This window comes from Pimephales promelas, chromosome 9 (genome assembly GCF_988280905.1).
Source record: "Pimephales promelas chromosome 9, fPimPro1.hap1.1, whole genome shotgun sequence".
In the NCBI taxonomy this organism is placed as follows: domain Eukaryota; kingdom Metazoa; phylum Chordata; class Actinopteri; order Cypriniformes; family Leuciscidae; genus Pimephales; species Pimephales promelas.
The window spans coordinates 26,224,973-26,250,990 of record NC_142777.1 but is presented as its reverse complement, the minus strand read 5'-3'; the positions used below and the strand labels follow the sequence as shown (position 1 = coordinate 26,250,990).

At 37.8% G+C, this 26,018-nt stretch overlaps 1 protein-coding gene across 3 annotated transcripts in view; it reads left to right on the top strand.

The window, feature by feature from the left end:
* Window positions 1-26,018, top strand: part of csnk1a1 (casein kinase 1, alpha 1) — a 28,703-nt gene that overhangs the window by 772 nt on the left and 1,913 nt on the right. The window contains exons 2-10 of one of the 3 annotated variants that reach the window (XM_039655217.2): window positions 200-306; window positions 8,282-8,408; window positions 10,641-10,739; window positions 12,999-13,082; window positions 14,706-14,845; window positions 16,714-16,792; window positions 17,181-17,255; window positions 17,732-17,838; window positions 17,998-18,110. In XM_039655217.2, the coding sequence (XP_039511151.1) occupies window positions 200-306; window positions 8,282-8,408; window positions 10,641-10,739; window positions 12,999-13,082; window positions 14,706-14,845; window positions 16,714-16,792; window positions 17,181-17,255; window positions 17,732-17,838; window positions 17,998-18,110 (931 nt within the window). Of the gene's footprint in view, window positions 1-199; window positions 307-8,281; window positions 8,409-10,640; window positions 10,740-12,998; window positions 13,083-14,705; window positions 14,846-16,713; window positions 16,793-17,180; window positions 17,256-17,731; window positions 17,839-17,997; window positions 18,147-26,018 lie in introns of all 3 variants that reach the window. The other 2 variants (XM_039655214.2, XM_039655218.2) reach the window with 2 other exon arrangements.

Here is a 26,018-nt window from a genome sequence, read left to right as displayed (position 1 = left end):
TTACAATATTTTTTATGACTTTACTATTTGTGGGAAGTTAATCAACGATGTATAATTGTGGTTTCCCAGAACAAGTCATAAAAGATCATACTGCTCTCAAATACGTTACTTAACCAAATCCTAGTGCTTTGTAAAACATCTCTAGATAAATATAACTATTAGCAGACAAATAATATAACTTAATTTTGAATATTTTCAGGAGGTAGCTGTGAAATTGGAATCGCAGAAAGCCAGACACCCTCAACTCCTATATGAAAGCAAGTTGTACAAAATTCTCCAGGGAGGAGTCGGGATCCCACACATCAGGTGAGCACAGATGTCTCATACGTTAAAGTAGTATCAGTTTTAATTAGATGGGGTAACTTAACTGGACTAGTTTTATCTGGTTTAAAGACTAGCATGAGATCGAAAGTAACGGGTCGAGTACAAAGTAACTTACACATCCATCTACGTATGACATCTAACGTTACCTTTACGCATAATACTTTCCTTATTAAATTATCTAATTCTGTACAACATACTTTCTCTGTCTTTTTTTTTCACTTACGATAGTGTGGACATGCTAACTGGCCCGGTCATTAGCACTAGCCTTTCAATGAAAACTGTGGTGAAATGTGTCGTTATAAACATTGTGTTTTGTATAATGTGAAATATTATAGTGTAATGAATGAGATTTGATCGCGAAGTGTGTGTTTGTGCGTTGCTGAGTAATGAGTAATGAGCGAGTGGGAAATGGCCGCTGCTCTTTTGTTGTGTTTGTTCAACATGTCCTCCCTCGATCAGAAAATGGCGGATGAGGGAAAACAAGTTTCAGGGCCTAGTGCGACTGCTACTCTCTTCTCAAGGTGACTGAGCCAAACGAGCGCTGATATGAGTTTTAGTACACATTTATAATTGTATAAAAGAGCTTATATTTGATATGAGGTTTTCAATAACTGATGATAGATGGATATTTGAATAAAGCATAGTGACTGTTTGTTTCACACGAAATGGGTAGAAGTTGTCACGTATTCTTCTGACACGTTTTCTGATTTGGGTGTTATGGTTGACGGTAAATCACTTTCAGAGAAGTGCAGAATTCCCCTACAGGTTAAAGTTCCTTGGTGGTTGAGTTTGTGTAATTATTTCCCTTAGCTGTTTCCTTGTGCATTTATGTTGGGCTTTTATAATGTCTTAGTGTTGTCATATATCAAATGTTAACCCTTATCCTGGGACATTTTGTGAGGGATTAGTGGGCCTTATCTTTCATAAATCTACTCTGATCTAATAATGACATAAAAAGTAAATCTTTTTTGTCTATAAGTAACATGGTCGTTTGCTGTAAGGTGGTTATCAACTCTAAAGTAGATATTGAGATGCTAGATGGCTTTTTTATTGAAGATAGGCTACAAAGATTAAAATAAAAACAATGTGTTAGTTATTTTAATGTTAATTACCATGGCTGGCACCTAGACAGGTCTGTGTGTTAAGCCCCATCAGGACGGCACTAGTTTAACATGGAGAGGTGGGGTAAAGTAATTATCACCAGAGCTTCTCAGTGATTTTTAGTCCAGTCCGAATGTGCCATCTAATGTCCCGTCCACACTACTGCGTTTTCGTTTAAAAACGGAGAATTAAAATGAGTAACGTTACTATATCTGTCCACACCAGCGTTTTTTTTCTGTGTATTAGAATTGATCTCCGTCCATATTAAAACGACTGAAAACGTGGATCACGTGACCATTCACCAACACTGGGCATGCCTGCCGATGTAAACAGTGGCTGACGAATCAGGGAAGGACACGTCATGGCTGATGACACCCAATCATAGAGCCAAGCGTCGGCCTTTGCGTCATCATTTCTAAACTCCTCCGTTTTGTTCCGTCTTCACTGAAACGCCCTCCGGAGATTCAAAACGCAAAACTGAGCTGCAGCGTTTCTAAACTTCTCCGTTTTAGGTCTTCGTTTTTTCTGTTTTAGTCTGGACGGGAGGTGCAAAACATAGCAAAAGGTCTTCGTTTTTAAATGAAAACGCAGTAGTGTAGACGGGGCCTAGGGGTCTGTTTACACCTGGGCACTTCATGCGTTTTCTGTGATCGGATAGATATCAGATTGTGAAAAGACCAGGTGTAAATGCCCTCGAAACGCATTCGAGACTGATTTGAATCCGATTGCTCAAACCACTTCAGAAGGTGGTCTGGACCGCATTCCAGACGAAACTGGACAAGTCTAAATGCATCTGGATGTTGAAACCCCATAGGCCTATGTAAATTTGATTCACAGAAATTCTAAAAAATAAAGTGAGAGTTTTATCTGGTTTAAAGACTAGCATGAGATCGAAAGTAACAGGTCGAGTACAAAGTAACTTGCACGTCCATCTACGTATAACAACTAACATTACCTCTACGCATAATACTTTACTTATTAAATTATCTAATTCTGTATAACATATACTTTCTGCCTTTTTTTTTTCTTTTTTACTTGCGGTAGTGTGGACTTGCTAACTAGCCCAGTCATTAGCACTAGCGTTTCAATGGAAACTGTTGAAATGTGCTGTTATAAACATTGTGTTTTGTATAATGTGAAATATTATAGTGTAATGAATGAGATTTGATTGCGAAGTGATCAAAAATTCTAAAAAGTAAAGTGAGAGCGTGTGTTATAGGCATGTCATGTCATGTTATAGTCGGATATGATGACGCTACTGCAACACACATCACCTCAGATGAGCAGCTGAGCGTCTATTCATCAGGCCAACGTGTTGAAAATTACCGCAGATTTAAGTGAAAGTCACAGATGGTTGACACATCTTCATTAAAAGTAAAGAAATGAAATGATCTTACCAGTTCTGTTAACGCTCTCTCTTATTGCTGTCTTAGATTTTGAAATTAGCTGATGATCAAAATGCAGTAATCTGTTGCTTTCGCTGATGTGCACGCGATTAAATCTGCTGCGGGTATTGAAGATTGGATTTATATACGTTTTGCAAAACACTTATGTGACCAGGTGTAAATGGAATAGTTTTGGAAAATCGGATGGCTATCCGAGTTGAGAATGCATAAAGTGGCCAGGTGTAAACAGCCCCTAAGTAATCATTATGGACCGTGTCAGTAAATATTACGGTGACTCTTACCTCTGAACATCTCTGAAAACGCAACTTCCATAGATAACGTTAGTAATTTGCTGAGATAATGCTGTACATTTATTATTTTACCTTGAATGTCATTGCTCTTTTTTTTTTAATTTTGATATTTCATATTTTCATGAATACAATCTCTTGATGAACTTTTGTGAAGCGCCAAAGTTGTAGTTGCAAAGCCGTCAATGGAGGTACTAGGCATGTCACGGTACCAAACTTCCAGTAGTCTGTACCAATAACATTAAAATGTTACGGTTCTCGGTACCACAGCAAAATCAGTTTAAACTATTTTTCCATTTTAAATTAAATTCAATGACTTTATTATTTAAAGAGCATCTATCATGGATTTTTGAAAATGACTGTTCATGTAGTGTGGAATATAGCTCTAAGGGAATGAAAACATCCTGCAAAGATTTATATCTGAAAGTGCACCGTATATAAAGTTATTGTCTTTCAAAAGTGTCTATATAATGAATTGTTTTTGAAACGAGTCATTAGCTGTTACATCGTGACGTAGATAGGTCATTGGCCGCTCCCAACAACTGCACACGCATACAGAAGTGTAAAATTGAAGTGACGTCTAGAACACATTCAAATACTTCGCATCATGTCGAGAAGACGCTGTGTTCTACATTGCAAAGACGGTTCAGCCACTTGTTTCCGTTGTCCAGGGACGGGCATGTGAGGAATCAGTGAATGGAATGGAATCATGAATCATATCCTGAGGCAGCAGAGACTGAAAACGTCACTCGTGCTGTAATGTTAAATGAAACCACTCGTCTGCGCAGTTTATTCACAGAGAGACAAGCAGAACATGCAGGTTTCATATTCAAATAGTAGGTTAGCAGTTTAATACAGACACCACATCAGCAGCGCCATCTGTTGCCATGTCTCAGCGCTTTCATGAAGAGGACCCAACTTCACGCCCTTTGTGCATGCGCATCCAGAACTGGGTTTGACCGCTTACTCGGTACCACTGTGACGTTTAATTTTTTTAGTTCCGACTTGGTACCAAAGTACTAACTATTTTGACAACACTAGGAGGGGCAGAACTTTTTTGCTTCCCCATGTTAACAGGTTGGGGTTTCACTGCACGCAGGGCCCTATAAAATTCATTTTATTTTTTCCCAAATTCCATTTTTTTTTTTCTGTTTTAATTTTTGCAAATTCGTCTTTTTCCATATAAATTTCTTGGGAATTAGTTTTTTCCCCCTTTACTGTTATTTTAGTTTTAAAAGTGTGCTTTTAATGTTAATGATAAAAACGTACACAAATAAAATAGGAGTGACCTTAAATTTATTGAGGTAACATACATTTACTCTACTCTTACTTTTCAGCACAAATACTGCATGATCCAACACTGCACTCTAAGTACTTCAAGTAACAACAAAATATGGTTATGAGCTTTAAACTGTCCAGTAAAATAAATGTTATTAGTTTATATAACTTTAAATAAGTCACACTTGGACTCTCTTGCACAGTGTCACTTCGCTGTTGTCCAGTGCATCATAGACAGACGTGCACGGAGGGGACGGGGTGTGTGTGTTAACACTAGATTCCGTGTTAATTGGCCAATTCCCTGATCGTGGAAATTATAGGGCCCTAGCGGCACACAGCAGTGCTGTAAACATTAATACGTCTCTGAAAGAGTGTAGACCTTTAACGACTGTGTAAAAATTAGAATCGCAATGCTGAAACATGTTATTGTATAAAAGAAATGAATAAATGTTGCGCATTGCAAATGCAGCATATGTGAAAGCACAATACCACACATTGCTCCGCATACAGTCCACACAGAGTATGTGTGAAATGGGCCCTAGTTTCTCATTTCACTGAAGACCGTAATATATTATTAAGTAAACTAATCCAGCCTGCAGAAGGTTTCCCTAGGTAAGGCAAGGCAAGTTTATTTATATAGCACTTTTCATTCACAGTGGCAATTCAAAGTGCTTTACATGGAAGAAATTAAAATAATCAAAAGAAGTCAGAATAATTAAAACAGTTTAGAATACAAAAAAAAAATCATAATAGTAAAAATAAAATACAGTGTCGAAAATAAAATGTATAGTACAGTCGGACGAACAGTGGCACAGTGCTCATTCAGTAAATGCAATCAATATAAATAAAAACAGTTAAGAGTAAAAAATAAAATAAAGTAATACCCCTATCTGAGATGGAAGAGATTGAGCTGGTAATAGAAGTATACATACGAATGCCCTGCCTTAGCCATCAATGAACTGCCATTACAGATTGCGTTTAGGTGTCCATTTCTATGGCATCTCATGCTGACAGCAGCTTGGCTCATTAGAAATCGGAACTCTTACGATGGTTGCTTATTTAACGCTGTGCAGTTAAAAGTAAGGTAACCGCTGTAAGGGTTTGGATTTACTGAAGACTTTAAGGACAAGACCATAGAGGGATGACGATGCCGTCTAAACATCGCGATGTTGGCCCAACCCTATTTCTCATCTCTATGTTTGAGCTATTTTGGCTTAAACTGTTTTTTTAATGAACAAATGAATTAAGTTTCCAGCAGAAAGGATGCGTAAGTACTGGTTTCAGTCACTGGTTAGTAGAGCTGGGAAAACCTGCCATACAAGATCTCCCTCCCCCACACTCCCTAAAACCACTCACTGCCTTTGCTAATGAAAGAAAAGAGCTTTGTGTGCTCTTCAAAGTCTTATGCAAACTCGATCGCAAGAAAGTGTTTCTGCACTTTATTTAAACACCAACACCACTGCAATTAATAAACTGCCTTGTTTGAATTAAATTTTCAGGCGAACTACAATTTTTAAGTCTCCCCTTAGTTATGCTTTGAAAAGAGGAAATGAGTGTCCCACAGAGAGGCCTGTAGTTTCCGTAAGCAAGAAATTACTGTTGCTATGAACTTCTGTAACCTCTTTGAATAACAATATAGGCCTACTTGTTAAACCTGAGGTTTTAAAAAAATGATGCTTGTAGTATACATTACAGTATTATTCCTTTAACATTTGCGATGACTTTCCTAATCTTCACTATTTATGTTTTTGCTTTTGTATTCTAGTTGTCGCTAAGAAAAATACATAAACATTTATAAATAATCCTAATAAATGGCTAAAACTGAATATTAGCAAAACGGTGTTCACTGATTATGAGTGGTTCGCATGGATGCGATTTCATCCTTGGGCCTGTTTACACCTGATCACTTCATGCGTTTTCATTGTGAAAGGACCAGGTGTAAGTGCCCTTTGAAATGCGTTTGAGATGCATTTAAATCCAATCACTCAAGCCACTTAAGAAGATGCATCTTCCAGATGAATCAAGACAAGCGTAAATGCATCTGGTTGTTGAAACCACTTATGTAAGTTTTACTCCTTCCGAAATGTTAAAGAAAAAAAATGTGTGAGTGATATACTTTATGGCATGCTATAGCCAGGTATGACAACTTTACTGCAGCACGCATCATTGTAAATGAGTTGCCAATGCATCAAGCGATGTACAAACTGCCGCTATTGAAACAAAGTCGCAGACACTCCAAAAAATCATAGTAATTAAAAGTAGTGAGACTAAATGATCTTACCAGAGCTAATGCTGCTTTCTTCCACATTGCAGTCTTTGAACTTGAAATTGGCCGACAATATCATATCTGTTGCTCTCATTGACAAACTGTTAAATTGGCATATTGCGTGGGATTTAAAGACCATATATTGTTTTGAGGAGATACATTTATATGGCTAAGTTGAACCATTTAACAAATCGGATTGCTATTCGATCTTTAAAAACGCATTAAGTGATCAGGTGTAAGCAGGCCCCTATTAACATCGCATGGATTAGAAACCAGTTTGTGGTTCAAAGTACATTTTATATAGTCTTTGTGAAATGGTAGATGTTTAGCCATCATAGTTGTCCGAATGGACACTAGTCTACTGCTGCACCTTGTCTCCACAATACCTCTTTGTTTAGGAGACCCTCTTGCATGGTGGTTGCTTGGCGACTGCTGTAGCAGTGTTCACTAAATGTGATTCTTTTGAACCTCCACCTGCTGAGCTGTGTATCAGAGTCCATGTTGTCGAATCTTCACTAATATTTTTAAGAGGCACTTGGTTGATTCTCAGCAGGCTTTTGCCATAAACTATTTAAGCATTGCCCTAATACTCTACTTTTTTTGTCCTGAGGGGCCCATCAATGCTAGAAGTGTCTAAAGTGGTTGGATAAAGACTAGTGTAACGTGTTATAGTTTTACTGTGGAAGCTACACAAAGTCATGTCACTAAGCTGGATATATTAGATGCCATTGTCCACAGGGTGTGCCTCATAACTCTGGCACTTCCTTAACTGATAAGTCCTGCTTTATTGTCTGAATATAACTTTGTTTAATTTAATTGTAATTTTCTGTGCTTAAATCTCATCTTGTAAATGTGAGAAGTTTCATGCATCAATGAATGGATTTGAAGGATCAGCTTTTTTTGAGAGAAGCATATCTTTTCATAATTTGTTTGCTTTTGTAATGATTGTCATGCAAGGCATAAAAAAAAGTTTGGTTCCGGTTGTTTGTGAGTTGAGGTCATGGGTCGGTATTTTTTTGTTTGTTATTGATGTTCTAATCAGGCTACTTGTCCGTTCAGGCAAGTAAAATTCTCTTTTACTTGTCCTTCAAAATTCCATTTGTCCCTGACAAGCGCACCAGGCTCTGGAGATACGAAGCGCGGCAGGTTAGAGTGTTTTTGATTGCATAAAATAATAAAAGAAACGAACACATGGCGAAAGAAGTGGTAGACAGCAGAAAAGGGGATTGGGATTTGGGATGATTTTTAATGAAACTTGGGAGGCGGATGGAGGTTACACTTTAACGTATCATGTGGTGTGTGCGTGCCTAATGCATGCATTTGTATGTGTGCGTATATGAATAAAAGTGTCCTAAATAAAAAAAAAACAAAAAACAAAGACTTTTGTATCTATTATAGTTCCGTTTGATGATTGATGTGTGATAGTTCGCCTCAAAGTTTTTTATTTGTGTATTTATTTAATTTTTATTATTTCTTCCCCAAGCTCATAAAATAAATTTGGCTCGCACAAAATTGGACAGGGTCGGTCGGAAACCGGAAACAATTTTTATTTTTTTATTTTTTATGCCCAATCTTGAGTCATCTGCTGGTGTTTATTGATATGTGATGCTGTTTTTCAGGTGGTATGGCCAAGAAAAGGACTATAATGTCCTAGTGATGGACCTGCTGGGACCAAGTCTGGAGGATCTCTTTAATTTCTGTTCCCGCAGATTCACAATGAAAACTGTCCTAATGCTTGCAGATCAGGTAATGTTTGCTAAACTGGTTACCTGGCATACCACTAATTTATACTGCACACGTCTGCTGCACATTACGAATCCGACAAGGTTTTGTTCCGTCCTCCACGTGGTGCCAACTCACACCAGGAGCTTTTCATAAGCGAAGTGGTCGAGATTTGCCTGTCCAACGTCTGTTTTTGGTGTTGTACCATGGGTTAGTTGGTGAATGGGCTCTATGCACGGCGTTATTTCCGGTGAAGGATTAAGGATGCTCGATAACTTCCGCCGATCATAGAGTCCAATGCAATACCGAGAATTTATATTGAATTTTATACTCCATGGTTACACTAATGAAACGTTAGTCACAAAAACAGATAAAACAGACACCCCTCGTTGTGTTTATGCTTCTTTTTAAAATTATATTAAATAAACATAACTATATATAAAATTACATCTAAACGTATGTACGTTTCGTTTCAAAGACGGGAGGACAGTAAATATTGAAGACTCTGCCATAATCCTGTTTTCTCCGGTTTTCCTCCGCTTTAATCTACACAACCGGAAATGGACGAGCATCCTTACGTCAAATGCGGAACTTATGCGTGCATATAGCCCATTGGTTTTGTTTGGTGTTATTGTTTTTGGTTGTGTATTGGTATGCCCTACCTTTGCTGTGCTCGGGCCTGTAGAAAAAAAAAATAATACACTTAAAAATTAATACAGTTATAAACTCCAAGGATAAAATATTTGTAGCTGTGTTTTAGTCATTTAAAGTACATCCTCAATTATCTTGATTCTATATTTCACATACATTGCCTGTGCAGATTGGATGCGGTGTCCGTCAAAAATAGACTTCTGGGACATACTGCAGCGTGGCTGGTATTAACTAGGGGTGGGCATTTTTTTGAAAATATTGCATTAGAATATTAATGTTCATAAAAATCGAATATTTGTTTATTTAAATGACTTAAAGAAAAAGATGATCTTTTGATCTTTTTTTTTTTTTCATTTGTCACCATTTCTGAACAGGCTTATGATTAGGCAATATACACAACAAGCTTACAGTATATGTTAACGTTTTCTTTTAGTTGAAAAGATTAAACTGTACTAGGCCTAAGTATAAAAAAAAATAAAAAAACAAGCATTAATAAAAGCATGCTCAAGCAGCGCGAACAAAAAAAAAAACGCATAATAAAGCCAGATATCTGTTCTTAAACCTGTCTCCCTTAACAAAACTTAAAGGAAGTATGTCTCAAAATCATCTTGCTATTAGACAAGTTATCATTTCGCAGACTGATCTCATGATATTGTGTGTATGACGCGCCAATTCGTATTTCCATTTTTGGCGTGCTATCAACACACATAATCGCTTTTCAGTGTGTTTATGAACGCCGTTGACTTAATGTTATTACTGACTGTGTATATATAAATATATGACCTACCTCAACCCTGTCCCTAAACCTACCTGTCACTGGGGTTAATAGCATTTTTGAGTGTTCCCCTACCATCCTAGGAAAAAAAATATCCCTCCCCTGATGTAGATCTACATTTTGCTTCGTTTCGCTCAGACATTTTACGGCGTGTACATTCACGCGGAAATCACTCGGACATTAATGGCGTAGACATGCACACGGATAGCTCAAAATGTGTATAGATAACACGCCACTTGACTTGAAAGTGGCGTGTATGTTTATGCAAAAGTCATGATGTCTTGTTGCATTTCGGATCACCCAAGGTCCAACTGCGCTTTCCTGCAGTTGTAAATATAGGGATGGACAGCTGCCTTCATTCGACTGTTTGGATTTTATGTGATTTCTCATTGTGGTGGTAAAGGTAAATCCTTTTTGTAAGATCATTTAGTAAGGTCATTTTCAAGTAATTCCAAACTCTGCGAGGCAGACAACAACATTGTGATCAAATACACACAACTTGTTAACATAGTCCACAGCATCACCCGATTCATTTAATTGTAACTGCGAGCTAGTGCTTGTGATTTTTCATGGATTCACTTCATTTACGAGCAGCAAAGCAATGTAGTAAAATTTGAATAGTATTTTATTTTTCAAATAATAATTACAGATCGAATATTCGTGCCCACCCCTGGTATTAACAAACATTTATTAGTGGCCCCTATCAGCTCTGGTGGCTGTGTCGGAGCCGTAATGCGGCGCAGACGTGTGCAGTGTAAATAAGGGGTCATAATGACAAACATTGAATGTTCCTGTGGCATGATCTTAACCTGGTCGTTTTGCTTTCACAGATGATCAGCAGAATCGAGTATGTGCACACGAAAAATTTCATCCACAGAGATATCAAGCCAGACAACTTTTTAATGGGTATTGGCCGGCACTGTAATAAGGTAAACTTTCAACATTTCCTTATTTAGAGAGGATTTAAAGACAGTCCTTATTTAAAGACGGTCTGTTTTAAGTGACATGGAGGATTGACTGCAAATAAAACTGCAGCTCACCAAGGTTTCCTGTTACATTGAGACTTTCTCATGGACAAACACTGGCTTGAGAGCCTGTGATAGTTACGTTTGATGTTGCTCTGCTGATTGGGGATGGCTGGGTTGTGTAAAGAATATTTAGTGGGAAATTCTTTGCTTCAGAATAATAAAACAGCAGTGAGTCCTTAGACACAATGTTTACAGCTTAACTTACTGATGGTTTGAGAATCACCTGACGGTTGGGCTGTGGACATCTGTGGACATGGATTGTATGTCTTTCACTCCTCAAATGGAACTTGTGCATGATATGTGACTTGTTGTGGTTGTTTTATTTTTCTCCCTCCGACTTAGAGCCTTTGAAGTGCTTTGCACAGTTTTATTTTTCTCTATTCAAATGTACAGTAGTTGCCTGATTTGTATTTTGTTTCAGATAATTCGTAATTTGAGCCCTTGCAGACAGGCAACATTTGGCAAAGTTAAAGCATCTGCAAAATACAAACAATGACCTTCCAGCTCTGATGGTCGTCTAACAGTTCAGATCAGTTTCCACTACAAATTCTGGTACATTTGGACTTCAGTGAAGCCTGTATTACCATTTTTGGCAGTGCTGTCTGGAATAAATGTTTACCATTGTGTGTCTGTGTGAATGCCAGCCTCAAGCTTTTATTTTTATACATACACATGAAATTGTCACCTTTTTCAATAAAACTGGATGCACATGCTCTGCTTTTGGATGTGTAGCTGTCGACATCCACCCTGGAAAAAAGAGTTAAGTGCAGTGTACTCCGCTGACGTGAAGATCTGATTTAGCTATTGCTTTGCCAACCCCACTGTCCTTTGGTAAGGAATCAAAAGGCCTATCAGCTAGCATTATCCACTGCTCTCTGCTTACATCCCTCATACGATCAATACCTCTCTTGATCCAGCCTCCAGTAAAACGTTTTTCAAGAATAACACTGTTAACTTGGGGAAAGAGTAAAGCATTTGGACATGTCTTGACCAAGAATGGTGCAGGTCAACATGTGACATCAGTTCAATACAAGAGTAAGTCTAAAAATGGAAGTGTTCAAGAGAATTGTTAATGTTTCATGCAGTGATAATTTCCTAGATTTACTTAGACGGTTCGGATCCAAATATTCCCGCATTTAAAAGCACTATGCTTTGCAGAATGTTTGAAAATAGTCTCCTCACACACTCCCCCACTCTCCTGTCACATTTTGCATTACCGTACTCAGCTTGGCACCATTGTAAACTAATGGCTTGTTTTGTTGCTTTACCCTGGGCTGCTCTATTGAACTCTTCAATGTCACATTCACCGAAGCTGTCCCATCTTGTCTTGTGTAACTAAACTAAAAATTTATTTATTTATTTATTTTTTTGCCTTAACATGCAGGTCAAGTCATGCACCTCTTAAACGGCATGCTTTTTTTTTTGGATGATCCCTACCTGATTTGGCCTCTCAACATGCCAAAGTATTCTAGCCTCTTCCTTACTGTAGGTGGTCCAACCATCTGTTTAACACAAAATGCAATATTTATCATTCACAGGAGTTTAAAGGGGTGGGGCGGTTTTGGTTGGTTGCATTTGTTCTCAAAGCTTCTCATGCCTAATTTTAAAACAAGTGCCCATTGTAGTGAATGGCCTTTAGAGTTTGCCCTTCTTAACCCTAGTTGTGCCATTTGTCTTGTTCGCCTCATGCTAAGGTGGGCTTAGCTGTTACGTACTGTATGGCACAGCTAGCGTTAAATGCTGCCAAATGTTTATGGATAAAGCCTTGGCAAAGTCAAAAAAGAGAATCAGGCTTGGGGACAATTGGTATAGATGACATGAAGACTGGGTTGGGCGGCCAGAGGTGCCATGTACAGTTTGCCTCTGTGGCTCAAGAACCGATGAGGCAAGCCGGCCGTGCATTATATGGTCTGAAATAAAAACAATTATCGGTATTATCTGAGCCTGGGCTTATGGGAAGATGTCTGCCATTAGCAGAGCCTCCTGAGTTTGAGCTAGGAAGCTTGCTGGTGGTTGAAGGATTGCCTTAGGCTTTCTCTTCCCCTCCCTCTGCTCCTCCTCGCGTTCTTTTTCTGAGCCTTGGTGTTGCCTGTCTGCGCTGGCCGTGTGCGGTTGTCAGCAATACTGTTTGATGCACTGCACCCTCTATTGTCTGTTCAGTGTTTAGAATCTCCAGTGGGGAAGAGGAAAAGAAGCTTGGCTGTTAGTTCTTCTCAGGATCCATCTTTCTCAGGATTAAACCAGGTCTGAAACCACAACCACCTAATCGCCCAAATTTTTTTTTTATTATCCCATTTAATTTTGATTTTCAACAATAACCATTAACGTTTGTTGGCATTAAACCAGACACACATGCTAAACAGAACTAGAGATCAAACTCCTAATCCAGATCTCTGTACAGGCAGGTGAAGGACTTGTCACTTCGAGCGAAAATAGGATGATTGTTCTCATTCCTAGTCAGTTATAAAATTGTCATAATATTCCCTTACTTTATCCTATTCCGTTTCTTTATCAGTGCTAATGTTGTATTGTGTGTAGGAGAATTTACTTTTTTTTTTCCCTTTTTAAAGTAGTTGTATATACACAAAGCCCAGTGATTTGTAATCAAAGTCTTTGTGACAGAATAATTTGATTGGCCTAGTTTCACTGCATTGGGTGCTTGTTCTTGTTGCAGAACACATCTTTCAGTTTATTAGCTGTGCTTTTGTTTCCTGATCCAGACATCTAACATTGGACTACGCTGTCAGAATGTTGCCTAGCTTGCAACCATTTGCACAACAAGCCACATGAAAACTGGCCTGGAATTGACAGGGTTGACCTTTTTAAACTGTTGCTTAAATTGTTGCATGTGTTCATGTCCTGAGATGTGTGCTGATGCTTTTTTAAATGTTGAATTCAGATTTATAAAATAGATTATAACATAAGTTCTCAGCGCCTGAAGTCATAGATTGTCTTTGGGCACAGCAGTTATTTGTCCTCTACAGAGCACTGACAGGCAGTTAAATCAGCAAAATATTAAATGTTTGTGTGGGTTTTCAGTGATGGCCAAGTTCTTGTACTTTGGACTATTTCAGAGGTGAAGGCATCTTACATAATTTGAAAATGTTTAAATCATTTTGGCATTGTAATACTTCCTCTTTGTGGTTGATGCATTGTCTAATTTGTTTTCCATTGCTGGGGTGCTCCTTTTAGGTGTCTTTGCTACACTTGTTTTCAGGGTATTGTTTTCACACCTTTAAAAACAAAGTTGAACAAGATGGAAATCATAATGTTTTTTATTTTATTTTATCTATTTTAAGCCTTGGTTGTGTGTACCTCTTTTTTCCTGACTTGACCTAATAGAAAGGTCTAAGTGGAATTTCATGGTTGGTGTAACTAATTGCCTTGACAAGAGGAAATACTTTTCAAATCCCTAGTTGAGCCAAGCAAACAGTGGCACGGCTGAGTGGATGTGTTACAATATGGCTGCTACCTCAGTGAAAAACCAGTTGGGTGAGGCACTGTTGCAGGGACTGTGGTCTGTGGGGGGGGGGGGGGGGACATTGGATCTGACTGGCTTTCCACTAATGAGAATATTTTAGTCAATGACAGGCTCATAGAGATGACTCTTACATCGCTGCTTGGATAAAGGGTGTGTTTCCTTTCCCAGCAAACTTAATTTGCATTGTAGACTCTGACCCCATTGCTTCATTGACTACAGCCGCTTGATGTCATGTTTTTGTTCTGAGCTCCATGTAATAGGGCAGACAGCACACAGAAGGAAGTTGGAAGAAAATTTAAGAATCAAGTGATTTTTTTTTTCTTACAGTTAGTTCTAAAAAGTAAATGTCAGTGTTTGTGCTTTTTCTTTTTACTTTATTTTTATAGTTGTTCCTCATTGACTTTGGTCTGGCCAAAAAATACCGAGACAACAGGACACGACAGCACATACCCTACAGAGAAGACAAAAATCTCACAGGCACAGCTCGCTATGCCAGCATCAACGCACACTTGGGCATCGAGCAGAGGTAAGTGCTCCAGCCTAAATATCCTTTATATGTAGAGATGCACCGATCAACCATCTAGAGACCGGAATCAGCCGTTGAGGTCAGTCTCATGTCTTTCCCGATTCTGAGCTAGTCTGTTTAGTTGTCGGCGGCACAGGCAATAACGTCAGCTGAGCATTCTAGCTCTCTTCTTTCCAACGGGAGAAATGACATGCACTAGAAGTCACTCATCTCGCATCTCTTGTCTCGTTTGCCCAGTTAAATAGTGCTTGCATTCATTGCACACAATTGTACTAATTCTCGTGGGTTTCATGCTCGAACCAAAAGCATGTTCTACTGATCTACAAAAGGGGCACGCACAAACTTGTAGCGACTCACAAGCTGTTTGAGAGGCAGCCTTAAGTACCACAATTAATGGCTGACCACGCTTAAACGGTCAAATACACAAATTGTCAAAATGCCTGTCTTGGCGAGTATTCAGTTAAACAGTCAGATTTGGAACTCAAGTAGTTGATAAAGATAATGCTTGTTGTGTAACGGTATATTAGATCTGTTCGTAAACCCAAAGTAAAAGCGACCTAAAATTCCTGCTGCTGTCTGTCATGTTAATACAAAAAAAATTCTATTTATTTTTTACAATAAAGACTATCCAGTGTCATTTTATTTGATTGGTTTAATTTCTGTAGTATTTCTTATCTGAACACCAACCTACTGTTAGACCATATCTCTTTATTCTACTGCATTTATTTATTTATTATTTGCTGCTGTTTGCAATTTGTTCATTTTATTACTGACTTTTTTATTCATGACAAATTAATTTTGCATTGTAGAAAAGTAGAGCCTACCTGCCGTCTCGATACACGATGTGATTGGCCTGACCAGAGTTTGTTTTTCCCAGCTAAAATTTCTGTGGAGAGTTGCTAGACCACACTGGCTGCGAAATAATTTTTGCTGCTTCTCGGGTCTAGATTTCTAGATTTCTAGGCTTTTTAGTTATTAGAAAGAAAATTGTTAAATTTTCAAAAAAATAAAAATAAAAAAAGTATAGTTTTTAGAAAATTGGATTTGGTAAAAATCAGTATCTGCAGGTCACACTTAAAAAAAATCTGAATCGGCCAAGAAAATTGCAATCGGTGCATCTCCATTTAAATGACTTTCAATTGTCAATGTATTAATTTTGCTCGTGCTTGAATTTGTCATTGCAAAGTAATGGAGTTAGTTATTATGTAATGGATTAGTAAGGGATCAAATCTATTTAAATTAGACAAATTTGAAATTTAAAACTATTAAACCTTATGCACACCAAGGCTACATTAATCAAATACAATAAACTAATATTGAAAATATTCTAACAATTTTATTGAATTTTCTATTTTAATGCATTAAGTGTAATTCTTTTGATGGCAAAGCTGAACTTTCAGCAGTCATTACTTCAGTCTTCAATCTCGCATGATCTTTCAGAAATCATTCTAATGTGATGATTTTGTGCTCAATAAACTCTTCTTTTTAATGTAACACCATTCTGATACGTAGTTACTTTTTTTTTTCGATGAATGTCACATTCAAAAGAACAGCATTTATATTTGCATACTTGCTAAATAAGTGTTAATAACTTTGAAAACAGCTTACTAAGCCCTCAACTCTCTTCTACAAAAGTCTTTTACAAAAGTCGCACCAACTTAAATTCGTAAATGTGACATTTTGCAATCTGAAAAGTGATTGATTTAGGGGGTGCTTTACTCAATCACCCCCGCTTATATTCTATGCAATAATATTGCATTTTAGACATTAAGGTTTTTATTTATTTATTTATTTATTTATTAAATAAACTGCACTCAGACATGTTTAAAAGCCCTTTGGCTTGACTTAATCTTATTTCGGCTTAACAGTCGTCGAGATGACATGGAGTCACTAGGATACGTGCTGATGTACTTCAACAGAACCAGTCTGCCATGGCAGGGACTGAAGGTAAGCAGGACGGAATGCACACAGCATGTCTTTTATATGGATTTCGTTTTGAAAAGCATGTCAGTGACCTTTCTGCTGTTTCTGGTTTAAATTTAGGTCATTTTAAATGTGAACCTTTTAAGAAATACTGTCCATATGTAATTGAAGCAGGTGAATTGTCCTTAATGTGACTGAATATTGCTATTTCTTTTGTTTTTACTGTGCAAGAAAAAGCCTTGAACTAGTAATTATTGCTAAACAGTATAAAAACAGGCTAACAGGTGGTGCCTAAAAAAAGTGCTGTAAATCTTACAGCTGGGTTATTTATGGCCCCCAGCATTAGGATTGCACACTGATGAACAGTCAATACTGGATCATGGTGTGCAATGGTTTATTTTTTTGCCCACAGGCTGCCACAAAGAAACAGAAGTATGAGAAAATTAGTGAGAAAAAGATGTCGACCCCTGTTGAGGTGTTGTGTAAGGTATGTGAAATTCTACATCCACACAGGAAGGCTTTTCTAAGGTCTACTCTCATGCTGTGCTTGCTGGATACATGCTACAAACATCTGCTCAGTTTTAATCCATAAGTATGGAAATTAGTTACATCCAGAACATTGAATACCGATAACAAGCATGATACTTGGTCACCATTTTGGATAGCTTTTAGATAGTGGATTTGTTTTTTTGTTTTGTATTTAAAAAAATGTTAAATAAATAAATGCTCTGATCATTACTCCTCAGGCTTTTCTGTTCTACATGATTGTAAACTCAGACAGCTTGTATCCTGTTAACAGTGTCTGCTTTTTTTTTTATAATACTAGGATATAAAAAAAGTCGCTTTAATTTTTGTTAATTTCCCCATCCTAAAAAGAAGCAGGTTAGGTTGACATGACATTTATGGCCTTTGGCTAGTTTTGTAATTTTGTGCTATTATAACATAACTTGGCTCTTTCTCCAGGGGTTTCCAGCAGAATTTGCCATGTACCTGAACTACTGTCGTGGGTTGCGGTTTGAAGAGGCGCCTGACTACATGTACTTGCGTCAGCTTTTCCGCATTCTTTTCAGGTGCTTGACAAGTTCCTGCATTACCTCAACACTCCCAACTAGGCCAGAAACACCAAGACACATCCTAGTCACAACTTGTTTTCCGCATCTTTTTTGCAACAATGGATGTTAAGTGAATGGTTTGTGTGAGTGTACTCACTCCTGCTTGATTTCTTCTAGGACTCTGAACCACCAGTATGATTACACATTTGACTGGACCATGCTGAAGCAGAAAGCAGCACAGCAAGCAGCGTCCTCAGGGGGACAGGGGCAACAGGCACAAACCCCCACAGGCAAGCAAACTGACAAACCCAAGAGTAACATGAAAGGTTAGTAGCAAACAGCCAAGCGACGTTTTCAGTGCAAAAACAGAGACACCAATTGCTTACATTTGTGTAAAAAAAAAAGAGAAAAAAAAAAGAAAAAGAAAAAAAAGTGGATTTGGAACATTCGCTCCCCAAAAGATTTATGAAACATGAAATGCCAAGAAACGGTGTTAGTTCAAGGATGCACCCCACTCGAGAGGAAAAAAATTCAATTGGTATGTTTTGCAAAAGCAAAGACGTCCTTGGGAAATTTGACTACTAACTTTGTACCAAAAAATGTCTTTTCTTCTCTGGGACGAAGGGTTGGCTTCATAATCTTTTCTGTGAATGTCAGATAACCATCCCTTGAATTAACCCCTTTCCAAATGGGATGCTCTATTTGACACATTTCTCCCAATCATTGTTCCTGGATCTAACACTTGTTAGTATTGATTTATTATGGTCTCGTCTGTACAATCATATATGTGGGAGTGATTCCTAACCACAGACTAACCAAGACATGACATTTCCACATCTCTTCATCGACTCTTACTGTACTATTCTACATATTTGGTGTTAAGGGAACTGTATTGGTGTGCTGTTAAATGTTCTTGTGATGAATCAACAGTGTTGTTTTTGTGGTGGTAGTTGTGGACCTACTTCCCAGCAAAATGCATGGCCTTTTCTAGGCCTATGGACCTGGAGGCCATCCATCACTTTTTTTTCCTAAGCCAGAACTGTTGAGGGATGTTCATGAGCATATAGAGTATGTTTTGCACTACATTAAAGCCTACACAATCTGACTAGAACTACTTATTAATGTAGTCTAAATCTTCTGTGCATCAAATGCTTAGAAGGGCACAGTTACGTGGAAAACCTTAGAAGGGCATAGTTAAGTGGAAAACCTGCTTTCATTCTTCAACTGCGGTGTCCTTTAGTGCCCTGTTAAAGTATGTTGGGTTGAATGACTTCGTCTGTTATAGGGCAACTTAGACAAGCAGACACTGATTAGCTACTCGCTCTACGTTTATTTAAAATGAACAGCAAGACAACTAGAATTGAATGTGCTCACAGGAAACAATCCTTAATTTCAACAACAACAAAAAAAACTTGAACATGCTTTGTTTTAAATAAATTGCGTCATTTTTGCCACGCATACCTTCACACTCGTGCAGGCTCCTGCAAATATAATAGTTATATGACAGTCCCAGTAATATATACACTCACCTAAAAGATTTTTAGGAACTCCATACTAATACTGTGCTTGACCCCCTTTCGCCTTCAGAACTGCCTTAATTCTATGTGGTATTGATTCAACAAGGTGCTGAAAGCATTCTTTAGAAATGTTGGCCCATATTGCTAGGATAACATCTTGCAGTTGATGGAGATTTGTGGGATTCACATCCAGGGCACGAAGCACTCGTACCACCACATCCCAAAGATGCTCTATTGGGTTGAGATCTGGTGACTGTGGGGGTCACTTTAGTACAGTGAACTCATTGTCATGTTCAAGAAACCAATTTGAAATGATTCGAGCTTTGTGACATGGTGCATTATCGTGCTTTAAGTAGCCATCAGAGGATGAGTACATGGTGGCCATAAAGGGATGGACATTGTCCGAAACAATGCTCAGGTAGGTCATGGCATTTAAACGATGCCCAGTTGGCACTAAGCAGGGTTCTATGTTTAGGTTTTTCCCAAGGAGCACATATGCTCCTAAATGAAAAAAATGTAGGAGCACACAAATAATTTTTTAGCGCAGTGACGCTCACACTTTACAATCACGTTATAAAACAGAACAAGGGGAAAGTGTTGCTCTCAGGAGGAGGCTAGAAGCACATTGGCACACCTGTGCAGTCGACATCTGCACCTTTTCACTGCAGAGGCTCTTTCCACAACATGGAGGAGAAACTTGTTTAAATGAGTGTATTAGTATTTACTAGTATTAGTATCTGTTGTAGATTTCATCGACTATAAATAAAACAATTCAGATGGCTAAAATATAATGGGTTTAGTTCAATTGAAGTGCATTCATTTAGAATTTCTCTAAAATTTCCAAACCCATATACTCCTGGAGAAAACCTCTATTAGCCAGTTAAAATGAATGATTTTAAAGTTTGAACATGCAAAATAGATACAGATTTAACTACTGTGACTGAAAGTATCTTAAAATAATAACGAAACCAACCACTTTTCCTAAAGTAGTATAGTCTTTTTTTCAATGAATGATTATATGCATTCTTTATAACTACTTGCATACATCATTCTTTATTCTTTCAAGCAGCAGGCGTATTCATTTGTATGAATTAAATATAATGAATCCTTATTCAATCTATTAACGAACAGTGAATGCTGTTCTCTTTTTCTTTTGTTGCTTGATGACACAGACTGCATTAGGTTTATTACCCACGGCCACTTTAAGACATCGGATCATGTCCAATGACATGCGGATCCAATTGCACTGATGCACATCTGATACTCAACATTGTTTAAGACATAACCAACATAGTTTACCTGAATATTTCGACATAATGTTGTGTATTTGTCCATTATCAAAAGTAATAATTGTGAATACATCAAATATAGCAAGGAGACATTTTAATTGTTTATTAATAAACAAGCGTTTTCAGTCAGTGAAAGTTGCCGTTCACGAGCTGGCGCCTTCGTGTCTAGGTTACCTATTGGCTGCTATATTTACTTATTTCATCCAGGCAATTGGTTGATGAAACATTGATTTAAAATGCGTTGCGCGAGCGACAAATATCCGACAGTAAACTGATGCCCCATCCTGCTTTGTAACGGGCTCTTTTTCGCGTCTCGTCTGGTAAACGACTGTTGCGACGCGAGCAACAACAGTCGCCTCGGGTGTAGACCCACTGTTAAAGCTCATTCTGCCTATAACGATACAGTACACAAGCATTAATTTATATAATTATAACAATGTTTCATGTTTAGTACATTTTGCTTACTAATTTAAAAATAGTATAAAAGAGCTGTACATATGTAATTAATGTTTTCATTATGATATTAATTTTACTTTAGTAAAAAACTTTAGTTAATTTACTTTAGTTCTTCCTCCACTAGTAAAGACATAAGAGGCATTAAGACTAAAAATAGAAGATAATAAGGTTGTTAGTGACACTTTTGATATATTTATTGATACAAGTTGTGTTCTATATAACGTGACTAAATTAAGACCGTTGTTAGTAAAGATTATGCAACAGTATTTATTAGTGCTGTAGCGGCGCGTCGATGATTCGACGTCAAAATTGTGTCTGTCATATTTTTGCGTCGATGCTTCTTTATTTATTTATTTTTTGCATGTTCCCGGCGGTACAGCTTGCCACACACACACGTGGGAGACCGAAACATTGCAGAATAGAGGACGAAGACAACTAGAAGTGAATGTGCTATCCATTAAATGAATCACACACAGTAAACAAACCCTTAAGAAAAAAAATTGCAATTTTTTTTCAAAAATTGCCGGACGCGGCGCCGGGCGCGTTGTTGCAAAAAAAGGCATACACACAGACAGCCACAGTCTTCCTGGTCTTGCGCACCCAACGGGTCATTTTTGCCGTGCGCACATTCGCGCTCGTGCGGACGTGTCGAGTATAAACCAGGCTTTAACTCCGTGTCAGCACGCGCTCTGATCAGTAGGTGAACTCCGCCTCTGACTCCGTTTCCCTCCTCAGCTGATATTAATATTTAAACATTCTCTATGATAAAAAATGTTTTGTAAAAAATATTTGAATAACACGGTTTTGGCGGTTGTAGAATTATGATGGTGTTCAAATACATAACATTAGACTAACGTTAGCCAGCTTATAGTATCTTGATTCAGTATGCTATTCTTTATATTAGTCGTCCAATTAGTCATTAGATTAGTCGACTAATCGACAAAATAATCGCCCAACTAATCGTTTAGTTAATAATCGTTTACCCCAGCCCTAGTATTTATAATATAATTTAACATGCAATGGAAACTAGTTTGGTTACAGCTCAAATGTATCATTTGTATCAAATGTATCTGGGTTTTCCCAGATCGCATCACACCACATTATATTACAGTAGCAATATTATGTATGTTGTTTGAAAGTTTGAAAACACTTTCATTTTGGTGTGTACAAACTTTTGATGGGTACTTTATATAAAATACACAGTATAAACAAATGTGACAAATATATATAAATGGAGACAGGGCGAATGATAGAATGAGCTGTAATCAAATGACGTCAAAATGCACGGAATTTGACGGAGGCTCCTAATTCTCTATGCAGGAATAAACCCTGCGTGCATGACCGAATGCACGCTCTCTTGATTCCTAAAAAGCTAACAGGTCATCGCGATCTCACACATCTCTTTTATTATCAATGAAGCTGACTGCACAATGAATCTTTCATAATATATACTCTTTGTTTGTTGTAATTCAAGGATTTGCCAGCATACAGAATTCAGCACTGAACAAAAAGTTTGTTTTGAGCGGCGAGGGAGTCTATCTTAAATGCTTCTGATTGGCCATTGCGTTCAAGAAATCAACACACGTCTGTGATTGGCTACATGGCTCAACGCTGCAAACGTGTTATGAATAGAAATTCTGGCCTGTAAATCGTTTCTATTTTGTTTGTTGTTGTTTTTGCTTTTCTGCAACAGATTAATACAAATCTATTTGTTTTTATGTTTTATTCATAGATATTATATTCATAGAATCGTTGTATTTTCCTGCAATCTGCACACACGGAGTCAGCGCATTACCACCCACGTTCGGCCATCAAATCTAGTCCCGCGCCGCACTCTATTGTGTTGGCAGTACATGTCTCTCAAGGGCCCGGCCCGACCCGAGGATAGTGACGGGAAATATCGGCCTGTCCCGCTTGGGCAGAATGAGCTCTAGTTCACTCCTACGCTAAGGAACAAACTTCCTACGCGGTAGCCACGTTGCTGCCGTTTCGTGTGTGCTATGTTGTTGTTTTTGTTGTCACTTGCCATATTGCTACTTGAAACTAACGCTACGGAAGCTCTGAGGAGCCAAAAATGTGCCATAACACCACAACTCGATTTACTTATTTTTTAATCGCCCGTAATAACAAATTCGAATTAATTCGTTCAAACGTTTTTTTCACCCAGGCCTAATTGCATCCCTACTACTTTGTGATGTCTGCTAGATTTATAATGTAACCTGGCAAATATGTTTGTAGGTTGTAGGAATATAGTCAAAATACTTAGTTCTATCTGGCAGTTTTGATATGTAAAGCCTGATCTTGTAATAATGTAAGTGTATGGCATGTATTTTTTTATTTATTTATTTTTTTTCCATTTCCCTTCTGGCCTAAGCGGCCACAAGGCGGTGGGTTTAATATAGCAACTATGTGCAGTCAACCCAGGCAGGCAGCTTTTCCCAGTTGAGCTTTGTGATCCGTTTCCTCTGTTATACATGGCTTTTAGAGTTTTTCTTTTCAATCCAACACTGTGCATTTATGAACAAAGAACATGACGTGAACCGTGAAAAGCAGGAAAACTGTTTTACACTCAAGGTTTATCCTGAATTAAGACAGAACAACTGCTGTTAAAAATGGCTGGTCTAAGAATAGCATTTGCTGATGAGGTGACAGTGGCCTAATCCTTTGTGCACGTTGTTTTAGTTTGATTGGATCCCTACCCCCCTCCTTCAAAAGCCAGGATGCACAATGTACACTGCTTAGAAATATGATTGACATTTGGATTGTGATAAACTCATCCATTCAAAGATTTAAACTTCTTAGAGGCTCAGAGTGCTTGGAGTATACTATCCCTTTAGATCCATTCACTGAATAGCCACAGCCAAGAATTTAAGTGGTGGTGCTCTGAGTGTTTGTGCTTGAAAGAACTTTATTTGCAGGAGATTGTTGGTTTCTTGGTTACCGCTGCAACTTTGTTAGTTCTGCAACAATGGAAACTCGGGCCTTGCACTGCTGTGTTATTGTGCCATTTGTCCTGAGAGTGCTCTGTCACCGTACTTCCTTGCTGTTGGTGAATGCAAACTTGGCAAGGGGAAGACATAAAATAAAATGCTTGACTTTTTTTTTTTTCACTCCTCAAATATTCAATTAGTGTCCAAAAAATGTCAAGGCTGTGGTAGCTAAATGTAACCATACCCAACAAGTAGTAGCAGCTCAAACCTAACAGTCAGGTTAATTGGCAACTGGTTTAGATCATATTTCCATTGTGGATTAGTTCTAAATAAAACGAGCATTGAGCTGAATGGGTGATGACTGCTTTTTAATCTTATTATTTTATTTATTTTATTTTTTTTCCGAGCATGATCAATTTATATTTGATACAGCTGTACTGGTAAAATTACTTTAGATGTTCAATCCCTGTCTATATTCGGTTTGACTATTTGCTCTGTTTGCCTGAGGCACATTGATTTTGAGAAGCAGACCACAGTTGAGAGTGCTGTGCTGGAAACATTTTAGTATATCTCAAAGGTCTGTTTTTTTTTTGGTGTTGTAGATGTACATTATTTGAAACTCCTTTTGAGGTTAGCAATTACACTTTCAAATCAAAGCTTATTTTCTCAGCCAGTTAAGTGCACATTAACTTAAAGGGATAGTTCACCCAAATTAAATTAAAGGGATAGTTCACCCAAATTAAATTATTTACTCACTATAAAAATTATGACTTAAGTATAAAGTGGGACTTTTTTAATATTCTATAAATTACGATATATTAAAAAAAAGCTAAATATTACTCATTAGAACTCCACAACTAAACATTAAAAGATTGCAATCTTAATTCAAACACCCTCTCTACTCGTTTTTTTTCTTCCCGAAATAACAGTCATTCCGCTATGTCTATGCCTGTTTTGCATCGCAAGTGTCTGCGGAGCATGAACATTGCATATTTTGTCGCTGCCCATGGTAATGAATGAGAGGGACGGCCATCACACTTCTGATGTGAACGGTCTCATTCATTAATATGGGCAGTGACAAAAAAAGTGCCATTCACGCTCTGCTGATGCTTGCGATTATTAAACTGTTTAAACCAAAGACTTAAGGTACTTGAGTTAACCTTTCAAAGGAAAATGTAACATTTCAAATCTGCTTTTGTGATGCTGCTTATCCAGAAAGGATATCCCTTCTCAAAACAGTCTTTTTAATCACATGCACATTGTTATTTATGCATGTTTCATTTCATTAGTTATTCAGCTGCAACAGTATGTTTTGCAAAAATACAGCACAAAAATTTTAGCCATCTTAACTTTTTTTTTGAATGGATAAGAAATCCAGAATTGTTAAACACGTAAAACAAAGTGTTCCGCTTCTGAGTGTTTCTGTCGATGGATACACAGTCTGGCTAGACAGTCACTCTTTGTAAAGTGTTCAATGCGAGTGCCGTATGCCCTTATATGACAAGTCATTTACGTCGTCATCTCCCGGGTGTTGATAGCGCATGAGCGCTGGTAAGACCTGAACAGCACACGTTGCAATCTGTGTTTAAAGCAAACTCCTTTGTGTGCGTTTTTAAACCTTGCTAATGTAAAGATTAAAGAGCAAGTAGACGCGAAACTTGTGCGCAAATATTAAGTCGTTTATTTCTTAAGTGAACAATCAAGAGAAGACAACGCATGTGTACAGTATCAGATTATTGGGCCAGTGCGGTGTCTTAAAGTGACAGCAGCCTAATATTCCTGAAGCCTGTTTTTAATCAAACAATACAAGAAAAGGAAATCACTCGCTCTTGACTTGAATGGTTTTTATTGCTTCAAGTTGCCAGATTATTTTTAATTTATATTTTGAAATATGCAATGTCATTTGACATTTGATTGCTTTATTCAATTGTTCGACCTACCTGAAAAACCTGGAAAGCACTGTTTATTTTATTTGTATATTGTATTCTGAACTATCAAAAGCATGA